This window comes from Physeter macrocephalus, chromosome 20 (genome assembly GCF_002837175.3).
Source record: "Physeter macrocephalus isolate SW-GA chromosome 20, ASM283717v5, whole genome shotgun sequence".
NCBI lineage: Eukaryota > Metazoa > Chordata > Mammalia > Artiodactyla > Physeteridae > Physeter > Physeter macrocephalus.
This window is the reverse complement of record NC_041233.1, coordinates 54,708,262-54,720,873: the sequence shown is the minus strand read 5'-3', so window position 1 is coordinate 54,720,873 and position 12,612 is coordinate 54,708,262. Positions and strand designations below refer to the sequence as shown.

General features: G+C 54.5%; 2 protein-coding genes across 5 annotated transcripts in view; one reads left to right on the top strand and one right to left on the bottom strand.

Annotated features, from left to right (window-relative positions):
* The window catches only part of SFRP5 (secreted frizzled related protein 5), a 5,674-nt gene extending 2,549 nt beyond the window's left edge, over window positions 1-3,125 (top strand). Inside the window, exons 2-3 of the mRNA XM_007126157.2 lie at window positions 392-469; window positions 2,065-3,125. Coding sequence (XP_007126219.2) covers window positions 392-469; window positions 2,065-2,411 — 425 coding nt within the window. The 3' untranslated portion in view covers window positions 2,412-3,125. The remainder of the gene's footprint in view (window positions 1-391; window positions 470-2,064) is intronic.
* Window positions 1-12,612, bottom strand: part of ZFYVE27 (zinc finger FYVE-type containing 27) — a 56,971-nt gene that overhangs the window by 24,468 nt on the left and 19,891 nt on the right. For 2 of the 4 annotated variants that reach the window (XM_028481369.2, XM_007126155.3), the window contains 3 exons: window positions 12,304-12,350; window positions 11,889-11,970; window positions 9,249-10,845 (listed from right to left, as the gene is read on the bottom strand). In XM_028481369.2, coding sequence (XP_028337170.1) covers window positions 10,781-10,845; window positions 11,889-11,970; window positions 12,304-12,350 — 194 coding nt within the window. In that variant the 3' untranslated portion in view covers window positions 9,249-10,780. Of the gene's footprint in view, window positions 1-9,248; window positions 10,846-11,151; window positions 11,258-11,888; window positions 11,971-12,303; window positions 12,351-12,612 lie in introns of those variants that run through there. The other 2 variants (XM_028481371.2, XM_007126152.4) reach the window with 2 other exon arrangements.

The window sequence follows — 12,612 nt, the reverse complement described above, 5'->3', positions numbered from 1 at the left end:
GCGCGTCTGGAGCCTGTGCTCCGCAACGGGAGAGGCCACAACAGTGAGAGGCCCGTGTACCGCAAAAAAAAAAAAAAAAAAAAAAAAAGGAATAATGATACCTACTTCATAGGCTGAGGACTAAATGAGACAAAATTTAGAAAAAGACAGTGCACATCATGGTTGCAGCTGCAGGGTCATGGGGCAATCGTGCCCACCTGGTCAGTTTTGTCCCTTCACGACCTTTTGAACTTCACAGCCACTCAGTGAGCATTTTCATTATCATCATCCTGTTTCCTGAGGAGGAAGTGGAGGCTTGACAGGGGGAGGTGGCTGGTCAGTGGGGGAGCCTGAACCCTAAGTGGCTCTATGGACTCTGATCCCCTCTCCCCACCCCTGCTTCTCTCTTCAGTGACCAAGATCTGCGCCCAGTGTGAGATGGAGCACAGCGCTGATGGCCTCATGGAGCAGATGTGTTCCAGCGACTTCGGTGAGTGTAGAGCCCACGTGGCCACTGCCCTCTCCCCAGTGAAATGTACCTCTTTTTTGCAGGTCATCCCAGGGACTTCAAAAGCCCCTCAAGGCCATGGTCCATCCCTGGCCAGGGCTCCGGCAGCCCTCCCTTGACACTGCCTACAGAGGGGCCTCCAGGGCTGGATTCTCTCTAGGGGAAGCAGGCTTGGCCCAGAGATGGATGGGGGCAGCAGAGGGGAGAGATGGGCTCCAGGATGGAAGTGCAGCCCCCTCGTCCCTGGGCACCTCTGCCTAGTACCTGATGCACCTCTGGCCAGGGGAGCTGTGGTCACCCATCCCACAGCTTCATCCTGGAGCCTCCCCATTCCTGGGGCAGTCAGGACTTGGCTCCTGTGCGGACCACGCAGCCCAGCGTGTGGTCTTGGCCAGGTCGGCTCCCCTTTTGTGTCTTAGCCTCCTCTGTCTATGAAAAAGAGAAAGCAATGAAATCCTTCCTGCAGCAGGTCTTTGATGTCATTAGTCTGTTTGGAAAGAGGACACTACGACTGCGAGGTGTGTGCGTGCCCGAGAGAGAAAGAGGGGTTGGGGGAGAAGGAAAGAGATTTTATAACACTGTCCTTCCCTGGGCGGCCAACGTTATTCTCTGGCTTCTCCCTGGCTGCTCCCAGAGATGGGGACCCAGAGGCCCGCAGAAGGAGGACGCTGGCCTAAGTGACCGCCGCCAACTCCATTAGGCTCTCTGGGCTTCAACCACCTCCTCCACTACCCCACACACTCACACTCCTACACACACCGCAGACATTCTCTCACACACAAAAACACACAGCACCACACTTCACACTCCCACCCACACTACACAGTCGCACACAGATTACAGTGGTGGGTTCGCCCAGCAAGAGCTGGTTGTATGTGGTGCTTTCCAACCCTGTGCTCCGTGATGCAGTGGGTCACGGTGGGAGCACTTACCCATGGAAATCAGCACATGCGACAGAGAAGGGCTCCCCCCGCAGAGCTGGCTGTCTAAGCATTTAGAGCCACCACTGCTCCAAACACCACCCCCTGCAACATACACACACACACACACACACACACACACACACACACACACACACACACACACACACACACAGAGAGCCAGAAATCCTGTTTGGAAGCATCCCCATAGATCATGAAATCCAGCCATCCTCCATCACAAGGATGCCCCCTCCACCAAACCCTCCCTCCAACTGGTCAGCTCCACCCCCAATATTTCCCTTCCCCGGGGAGCCCACACCCCGCTCCACTCCCCACGGAGAGCTGTCCACCCTGCACCTGGTGTCATGGAAAGGCACAGGCCAGACCTCAGTTCAACCCAGGCTCTAGAATTCAGGCACATCACCACCTACCTCTCCAAACCTCATTTCCCCACCATGCCTCAAGGATGAAACATAATGCCCGTGCGAGTCCAGCACATGATGGGAGCTTCATAAATATCAGCGTGTACAGGCAGAAGCTCCATCTCCCCAAGCCCCAGGCCTGGAGCTTCAGGCAGAGCACCAAGCATGGGGCCACCAGCGTCCTGAGCAAATGTGATGGTTCTCAGGCCATCCCTCTATCCATCCCGACACACAGTGGTCAAAATGCGCATCAGAGAGATCAAGGTAGAGAACGCGGACCGGAAGCTGATTGGAGCCCAGAAAAAGAAGCAGCTGCTCAAGCCGGGCCCCCTGAAGCGCAAGGACACCAAGAGGCTGGTGCTGCACATGAAGAACGGCGCTGGCTGCCCCTGCCCGCAGCTGGAGAGCCTGGCCGGCAGCTTCCTGGTCATGGGCCGCAAAGTGGACAGACAGCTGCTGCTCATGGCCGTCTACCGCTGGGACAAGAAGAACAAGGAGATGAAGTTCGCGGTCAAGTTCATGTTCTCCTACCCCTGCTCCCTCTACTACCCCTTCTTCTATGGGGCCGCGGAGCCCCACTGAAGGGCACTCCTCCCTGCCCCACCCAGCCAGCTGTGCCTTGTCTTCTGTCTCCGCCCCTGGGGCACACTCTCTCCTCCGGCCCACCTGGCCTCCCCCTACTCCCAGGCTGACCCAGCCCCTGCCAGAGGGTGGTTCATGCAGAGCTGCTACCAGCACAGGCACTAAGGGATGGACATGGAGCCAGGCTGTCCTTGACCGAGGGGTTCTGGGGTCCTTGAAGGTTTCCTCCCATAGGAGCAGAGGTTTCTCAGTTGGGAGAAAGTAGGCAGAGAGAAGAGAGAGCTCTAAGCAGCCTGAGGAGGTGGTTTCCAGGATAGCCGGTGGTGTCAGCTCCCCTCTGTTGGCGGTGGGGCCTCGCCTGGGAGAGGGAAGTCCTGGTATTAGGCTGAGCTACTTGAGGGACAGTTCTTGGCCCCCAGGGCCCCTTCATGTGTCCTCATTGTAGGCCCCCCTAAAGGAAAGGGTCACAGTGCCTTCCAGCCACGCCTCCCCACCTTCCCAATCTCTGCCCGTTTCCCTTCCCGCTGGACCAGAGAGAAGCCCAGCCCAGCCCCGCTCCCAGACGCTCACTCCTCAGCCTCCGCATGTCCCTTTCATCCTGATGACCAGTAAATTACTGCTACTGCTGCGAGGCCATAGATACTAGATTGATGCAGGTAGGGTTTGGTTTTCTATTTTTTTTTTTAAGTTTTTAATTAAATCAAAGAAAACAAACTGGTTTTAACCAGGTGATTTCTTTATCAGCTGGTTCCTCGGTGTGGTGTTCAGAAACGACTTCGCGAAAGAGGCCTTTTCGTAACCCACGGCCTGTCCACACAGACATACTTGGAAGGCCTAAAAAGAGCAATTCCCATGTTTTCGCAGGATCCCCTGAGAACACATAGAGGGTCACCCTTCTCATCCTCACGACGAGACTAACTGAGCGATGGAGATGACTGTCCTTTTGTCTCAGAGGAAGGACAGAGATGCCAAGTTCCCCAGCCTTCTCTCACCATCAGAAGGCTCCCACAGTCCTACAGCATCTCCCTGACACGGGCTGTGCCTGCTCTGAGGAGCCCCCAAAAGGCTGGGCCACAGGGAACTACTCTGAAGAGCCAGAGGCTTAAACGTGTCACTCCTACCCCTAGAGCTCAACACCCCTGGGCACTGGACGTGTAGATGATGGTGTGGACAGGTGCTACTCCAAGCTGGTCCCTGGACCAGAGCATCAGTATCACCTCAGAGCTGGTGAGAACCACAGAAGCTCAGGCCCCACCCCAGACCTGCACTGTAATACGTAAACCTTTGAATCATCTAGGGAGCTTTTACAAATTACTGGGCTCTCCTCTAAATCAATTAACTCTGAACCTCTGGAGGGTGGTCCAAAATCAGCATTTCTAGATGCCCACCGGGGCGGTGTGCAGCCAGGGATGAGAACCTCCATCCGGATAAGCCGACAGCTAAGGCAGGAGGGCGAGGGGCTGAGGCTACCTCAGGCTGGAAGGGTCCTGGTCCTGCATGCGAGGAGGGCACCACCTATAATGCCTCAGGGGGCTTCTTCAGCGAGCTCAGTGCAGATGGAGGCTGCTACCTTGAGCTGGACGGGGCAGCGAGGGGAGAAGGCTTGAAACGGAGGCGACAGGCTGCTGTCAGTAACACGTCCAGAATTTGGGAGGGGTGGTGCCCGGAAAGAGGCCTGAGGGGACCGTCAGCAGATGCTGAGGGACAGGGCAGACGCACCCAGAGCAGGGGGCTGGGGACACCCCCAGAAGGCTTTCCTCACCAACTGGGGGACAGCTGGGACGCCAAGTCCAGTCAAGGCCTGCGGATCCTCCAAAACAATGGAGCCACGTTCTCTTGAGGTGAGGAAAACCCTGGCTTGCTTCCGCAGCTCCCAGAGGAGCGCGCTGCCACAGAGAAACAAGGGGCCGGTGTGGGCTAACAGGTAGTCTGACAGCCTGCCCATAAATCACCTCCCCGGCAGTCAGGTGCCCCACACAGGTCAGGGGCAGCCGCGGCCTGCGTGTTTCTCCTCACCTCTGAGGAAGCCGCTGCCTCCCACCCTCGCCCAAAGCCTGCCCAGCCCACCTGGCTCCCTGAAACCGCCCCTTGTCTCCCAGCCTCCTACCCCGACCAAATATTTACGGGCACTCCTAGGGTCAACCAGGACCAGGGATTATTTTTTCACTGAATACACAGGACTCAGGCTGCTTCTGGCCGGAGCACAATACTGACCTCTGTCAGGTGCTGGCAGCCCATGAGAGGGAGCCGGCGGGGAGGGGCTCCCTTAGCCCATCCTGCGAGGCCCCAGCAAGGCGCTCCTCACCCACCGCCACAAAGGGGTCAGGCCCTGCTCTGCACCTTGGCTCTGTCCCCGGCACCTGCCGTCAGAGCCCCTGGCAGTCTCTTCCCTGGGACCAAAGACCAGGGAGGCCCTGCAAGGCCTGAGCGCTCCCTGCATCCAGTTCAGTCACAGAACACTCCCTCCTGGTCAGCCTGAGACAGGCGGCTGGTGTTGCCCAGCGAGCATCTGTGCTGCATATCAGTGAATGATGGCATCTGACCGCGTGGGGCGGAAACCTCCAGAAACAGCGGGGCTTCCCCACTCAAGAGGTCTGGAGGTGGGAGGTCTGTGTCCCAGGCTCATTCTGCCTTCCTGCTCTGCCAGGGGGTGGTGCCTCCTCCTCCCAACTTCTCAGCCACATTCCAGGGATCAAGGCGGGAAAGGGCTAAGAGCTCAGCTGCCTCTGGCCCTTTTGAGCAGGAAAACAGTAATTTCCCAACAAGTCCTACCTGGTAGATTTCCACTTCTCGCTCACCAGCCAGAACTAAGTCACATGGCCAGTCCTAGTTGCAAGGGAGCAGAGGAAGTGTTTCAGCTGGGTGCAAAATGAGAGTTCTGATAGAGAACAGAAGGGATTTGTGGTAGGCCCATGACACCCAGGATCGGGCGAGAAGAGGCCAGTTCTGGGTTCCAATGCTGTGACTTAATGACCATGTGACATTGGGGACATTTCCCAGCTGGAAAATGGAGTGATCGTGTCTACTTCACAGGGTGGCTGAGTGTTAAGCAGGGAAATGTATGAAAAATACTTGGAAACAATGCCCAGCATTTAGAAGATGCTCATTAAATGGTAATTAGCATTTTTATTGACCAAAGGTCTTGACCTAGCACAGTGCCTGCACAAAATAAGTGCTTATTAAATTCCTAATTGATTTGTTAATCAACAAAGAAATGCTACTGGCAGGAAGGCAAGGAAAAGACAGGAACATCTTATCTAAAGGCCAGAACTGTTACTTCTAGAAGGGGGAGAGAATTCACATTTGTGGTTTTGCATCAGAAAATACATCCCCAGGTAGTATGTAGGGCAATAGAGGAGAGAAGACATATAATACTATAGTAGCATTCAGTATATATCAAGCCCATTAATATATAAATATTCAAGCACTTGGGCATTTTAATTTAAGCCTCCTGAGGTAGGTACTATTATTATCCCCATTTTAATGGTGAGGAGACTGAGGTTCAGAAAGGTTAATGAACTCATTGAAGGACATACAGCTGTACTTAGTGGTGTGGTTAGGATTTGACCCCATGCTCTTAACCCCTGTACTACTGCCTGCAGGGGGCAAAGCCAAGGACAGGTGGGCAGGATCGGTGTACAACAACCATGCGTCTGCTACCCTGCCTTACAGGAAGATTTCTGGGGACCCCGCTCAGATCTCACTCCAAGGGCCCTGAGAGCAGCAGAAGAGCCATCCTTGAACCACGGCTTTTCTCCCGAATCCCAGGGCAGCCCACCCCTTCGCCCCTCCTCCTCTCTCAGCCCCATCAGCATCCAGCCTCTCGGGTCCCACAAAGGAAGCTCACATCCCACAACTGTTTAGTGGACTGTAACCCTGGCTAAAGTTCACTCCTTGGGAAATCCAATGTGGGGGGTGGTTGCTGCTGGAATGTGTGTGGCTGGGACCCAGTGTCCCAGCCCAGACAGCAGGCTCTGCTGGGGCCAGGGGAATCCAGAACCTCCAGCCCCCAGCTGTGCCAGAGAATGGAATGTGCTACTCTAGGGTGTTGAAACAGACCCAGCCAAGGAGATGGGGCGGTGCTGGGAGCTGGGGGAGCTCCTGCCACAAGGCTGCCTCTGTTCCCCTGGAGGCTGAGCCCACTTCACTAGGTCTGGTGGTGGGCAGGCCCTCCTGTTAGCTCAATGGCTCAGAACCTCCTGGAGCTAGTGGGAACAAGGCAGAACAGAAGGGAGGTGACAGCCAGGACTGATATGGTGACCAGTTTCTCTGAGGCATCCACAAGCACCTGTGGCACAGTTCACATTGCGGCTCCATGGCTTACTAGCTGTGTGACCTGGGCCAGGTTACTTAACCTCCCTAGGCCTCCACTTACTCATCGGTGAAGTGGAGTTAATAGTAGAACCTAGCTTTGGGGACAGTCACGAGGTTTAAATGAGATGACACACTCAGCATACTGCCCAGTACAAGTGCTCAATAAACGTAGGTATTATGATCTTAGAGCCACCAGCTGCAGGATAGATGCTGGAGCCAGGGCCTCGAAGCTTCCATGGAGACGAAGGGATGAAAATGGCACTTCATTTGGCTTCAGCTCTGAAAGCCAGGTGACCAACGACCTCAAATCCCGAAGACCCCACAAAACCACGGCCAGTTCAAGGTCTGCCAAGGCTCACTGGAGGCTGCTCCCCACCACTAGCAACCCATGGAAAGATGGCCAGAACCCTCAACCCAAGCCAGGCCGTGAGAGCTGGCCATCCATCCAGGTCTGCCCAGCAGGTCCCAGGGCTGTCGCAGACCTGGCTACCGTCCCCTCACTGGGTCCCTGAGAACAAACCGGGAAGCATCTTTTAAACCAGGTATCCAATTCTACAAAGGACAATCTGCTTTCCAGGCCATCCCACCTTTGGTCCTCTCCATGCTGTGGACCCCAGGTAGCGGGAAGGCACAATCCACTCCTAGTAAAACCCTCCATGGCTCCATTTTCCCAGTGGCACCTGCACTTTGAAGATGTCCATCACTGGCCTGCTCTGAGGCCCTCACACGCACCTCAAGGGGACAAGGAGGTAGCTTTCCTTCTATGAGGGCACTGACCCCAAATGATGAAAACCATGTTTCTCACACTCTGAATCCCATGTCCTGAAAGCTACTCGTGCTATAGTCTGTATTTCACCATTAGACATTGTTTTCATTTTCCCAATATAAAACACTGACTCTGCTTTTTCAAACTATACTCTGGCCTCATTCTTTCCTGAAAATAACCTATGATTATTCTCTAGTTTAAAAAAAAAATTGCTGTTCTAAGCCATGCAGGGCAGAATTGTTTTGATATTCCTAAAGATGGCCAGAATGAGAGAAATGAGTTAGTATTTATTGAGCATTTACTATGTGCCAGGCACCTCGCTTCCCACCTGGAGTGGACTATCGCATTTAATCCTCACAGCAGCCACAAGAGATAGAGATCACTATCCACCCACTTTACAGATGAGGAAAGCAGCACAGAAAGGCTTGGGGGCAAGGCCCCTGCAGCAACACCAGTGTGGCTGCAGCCAATGGTAGAACAGGGCCAAGTGTGGAGCCGGTCCATCGCACCACCCGCCTCTACTGTCACCAGGATGCTCTCTGGCTAGTGCAGGCTGCTCCTGCTCTAAGGGAAGTCCCTTCTGGTTCCATCCTCCAGTGCTGTGGGGAACCCGCACCTTCAAATGGGTATGGTGTGGCTCCCACAGCGAGGGGCTGGACGGGATTATCTCTGAGTATCCCTCCAACTGACCTACTATGACACACGCCCTCCATGAGAAAAACCGCCTTCCTGGGCCTGTGCTACCACTGCTGTCCCCTTTTGCTCAAAAGCCCTACTTTCTACTCCTCTAACATCTTTACTGTTCCTCTGGACTACCAGGCTACTGAGGTCGCTTTGGTACTTTTTTTTGCCACTTTGCTACTTTTTAAAGTGAACATGCTCTTCTGTAAAAACTGCTAGGACAAGGTTCTGGCTGCTTCCCTGTCTCTTGGGGCCCCCTGCTGGGGCTCCCCCGTACTAAGGGAAGTTCCCAGACCGAGGCCTCAGTGTGCTGCGAGGACCCCTCAGGCACCGCAGTCTGAGTTGCACATGCATGGGGTCATAAGGATGCGGCTGCAACCTGACCTCGACTCCAAGGCAGAGTCTCTCCACCCACCTTTATTGCCTCAGGCCCAAGGACTTGAAGACACCGCTCATGTCCAGCTGTGGTCTGCAAAGTGCCATGCCAAGCCTTTTGCAGCCACTGCTTAACCTCCCTGGGCCTCAATTTCCTCCCCTATAAAATGGGAAGAAAAAGTGCCTACCTCTTAGGGCCGTCTTGAGGATTAAATGAAATAATGTGTGTAAAGCACGTATCACAGCGCCTGGCACCAAACCCCCAAACCCCAGCTTCCAGAGAACTGCTTCTACTTCCCATCTCACAGCCAATCCTCTTTCCGGCTGGTTCTCAGCCTCTCCCAGGGCTGATCCTTTTCTGCTTTCTCAGAGGGATTAGCTAAAATCTTTCCATTCTAAAGCCTGCATTGCTTAGTATTTACCAAGTTCTGGTCCCCAGCCCAACCCCCAGACCTCACAATGTGGTCAGAGTCACAAGACGCTGCCTCAAGTCAATCCAACAGGCATCTCGCTGAGCCCTTCCTGCGCAAGGCACAGCTTTCCTCCCCCAACCCCAGCTCACACCCCAACTTCAGCCTCCGCAGCCCCTCCGCCCCATCTTGCAGACACAGCCCAGGCCTGCCAACTCGGCCAGTGCTGAGGGGGACCTGGCTCTCCAGCCTCAGGGAGAGGGGACATGCAAGGATCAGGACGAAAACATAGGAAGCTTGAGGCCTTTTTATTGACAATTCTCCATATACACAGACATCCTTTTAGTTCCTCTCCAGTGTAAATAAAGCACAAGCACTTAACTCCCATATCTCCACAGGACAAAGGAGCCCAAGGAAGGGGGTCTACCAAGGCCTGCCTGGTTCCCCAGGGACTTGCCCCACTTGGCCTGGAGAAGTCCCCTAGCTCCTAGACTGGTTGGCCTGGAGACAAAGCTGGCCTAGGATGATCCTCGTCTCCCCAACCTGCCACCTTGTGTCCCTGTTTAGGGTATAGAAACGTCTCCACCTCCCAGGGTTCTGAGTCCCAGGCAGCCCATGAGTTCAGGGAAGCATCCTAGGGTAGGAGAAGCCCCCATCCTCTTTATCCCATTCCTTGTGCCACATGTTCCCGGGAACCATGCAATAAATAAATAAATACTTCAAAAAGGCAGGGAAGCTCCTGGGGAAGGAAGGGGTGCCTGAGCCTGCTCATGGCTTAGGGAGAGACACTGTGCCCCTAAGAGCCCAGAGTGAACGTGAAACGTGTTGGAGGGGATAGGGACCCCCAAGTGGCCTTATCCCATAACTGCTGTCCTGCTGGAAACAGCCCTGGAATCTGAGACCCAGCCCAGCGAGATCCTACACTTCTCAGGCCCCCAAAGGTTGAGGGCTTCAGGACCTCTGCTCTGCTTCCTGGTCTCACACTCCATGGGACAAGGGGCCAGGGAGGGGAACTGTAGCTCTAGGCCAGAGAAGGGGTGCCCAAGGCTCTGAACACGGGAAGCAGGAGTGATCTGAGTGCCCAGCATCTACCCGGCAGAGCTGAAAACACCAGAATAACATGTGGGCTGAGATTCTGTAAGTTAAGGTCGCTGCAAGGTGGGGCTGAGGCCCTCTGAGCTGCTGGGATGCCCGTTTTGCTCTGCTTAACACTGAAGGATTCTGCCAGGCCCTCCTAGACACGTCCTCCTCTGGGGGAACCTGGGAACTTCAACCCTGTTTCTAGAAGTACTTTTGGTCTTGATAGCCCTCGCCACACCCTCTGGTGGGGACATGATGAGGTCCTGATGCCTGAAGGAACATTCGAACAGAATTGGGACACGTGCAAGCCCTTCTGCGGGCTCTCAAAGGGCAAGGGCTTGGCCCAATACCCAGCAGGGGAAGAATCTCTTTTCCCAATCTCTGACCTCCAGTCTTCTAGAATTCCCAGGCCTGCAGGGACACCCTGATCCCAGGTGAGACCAGGCCTGGCTCACTGCTGCCCTCTAACTTATATTTCCTGCCCAACCCTGAGTCCACTAACAGCCCAGAGCAGAGCAGGGCAAACACTCCAGTCCTTGTTTGAGAGCAACCACTACTGGCCATCCGCAGGAGTGGAGAACAGCTCCAGAACCCGGCTGGAGTCAGCGAGGGCAGGAAGGGGAAGCCTACCTAGCATTCAGGCCACATTTGCCCAGCACATGCCACATGGGGCTAAGGGTGGGGAGAGCGGGGTCTACTGCTGGCCCCAGGGACAGGCGCCGCTTGGACCCTGGGCCCTCTTCTCACTTGCTCAAAGTCTGGTTACACGAGGCACACACAAACACAGTCTCTCTCTGGGCTTCAGGGGCTGAAAAGGAGGAAGAACTTGGTGAGACGCTTCCTCATGCCCTCTGGCTCATGGCCCCAAATACTAGAACCTCCTCCCCACCCCCCGAAGCCCCACACAGACCACCCATCGCCCAGCCTACAAGCTCGCTGTCCCAGCTCACTAGCCTGCCCTCAGAGAATTCTTTCCATGGGAACTGGGGGCTTTGGGGGTGACCATACCAACAGCAGGCCTCACCCAGATGTTCTATGCATTAGAAATTATTTTAGCACCAAAAGAATACCTTTAAAAATGTTTTTTAAATAAAATACCAGAAGAAAATTTTCCAGAATGTTTTAACAGTGGTTATTATCTCTGGGGGGTAAGATTACAAGATTATTTTTCTCTTCCTTCTTCTTCTGTAATTTCCAAATCTTCTAGAATAAGCGTGTTACTAGCATGACCAGAAGAATGAAAAAAAGACACTCAATTTAACATTGTAACGTACTGCAAAGCAGTATGTAATACATGCTCCCATTTTCTTTTAGAACATGCATATGTATTTATCCCGCGTGTGACGGCATTAATGACCGGGAAGGGTCCACGCCCAATAGTTCTCTCTGGGAGAGATCAGGAATGTTTTCCTTTCTTTGGCTTTTTGTTTTGTTTACAATGAGTAGGTATAGCTTTTATAGAAGGAAAAGAAATTATTTTTTTAATTTAGTTAAAAGCATTACCAAGGCAATGAGAAAGAGAATGAAATTCAGGACGGCGGCCTCCCTGGGGAGGGCAGGCGTGGCACTGGGGGACCTCGGCGGTGTCGCTCATGCTCTATTTTCTAACTTTAGTGAGCGGTCAGAGGTATTCGTTACTGCGCTTCACGAATCAGACGCTTTATATATGTATACTCCTGTCTGTGCATCAAATGTTTTCATTTTTCCTTTGTTCAAGGGAGATGGAGGAGATCCCGAGTTCCCTGGACCTCTCGCTGACCCCTGGCTCCCTGCCCACACACAGCAGCCCCCAGAGGAGGTGGGAGGCAGGCGCGCCCTCCCGCCGCCCGGCCCCCAGACTGCACCACTCACCTGTGGCCCCCATGGAGGACCTGGGTACCTTGAAGGAGCAGCACCGAGAGCAGAAGCTGTTTCCACAGTTACTGCAGTTCCGCTGCAGACAAGAGCCAGGGTCAGTCTTGGATTGCCTGCCCGTGGGCACCTGGAGCTCCTTTCCACCAGCTGGCCCCACCCAGAGAACCTGGGACACCTATGGGAGTGGGGAGGTGCCCGAGCGGGGCAGCACTGAGACCAGATGGGACATCCCATGAGAAGGCTGGTGAAGGCATGGGCACAGGGGCAGGGGGAGACCCACTCATTTGAGCAAACCTCAGACCAGACCCCAGGCCCAATGTGGCCCAAGCAGTCAGACTACATCTGTGACCTCGAGCTACTCCCCTACATCTCGTCCCAAGTCCCCAGCAAACACACCCTCGAGAAGACTTACCCTCTTCTTCAGCACTGAGAAGGTGGCCGAGCAGCCCGTACAGCTCCCTGAGAAACAGAGGCAGCAGCTCAGCTTTGACCCAGCCCAGGCCTTGCAACTCTCACCTTCTCCTGACTCTTCTAAATGGGGACACTCAGGGCGCCAGCCCAGCCCAGACTCCTTGGCTAGGAGCAGAGTGCAAAGTCCAGATCCAGAGCCAGAAGGAGGGATTCAAACTAAGAAGGAAAAACCGATGGCCTGGGGCTTCCCTGGTGGCGCAGTGGTTGAGAGTCCGCCTGCCCATGCAGGCGACGCGGGTTCGTGCCCCGG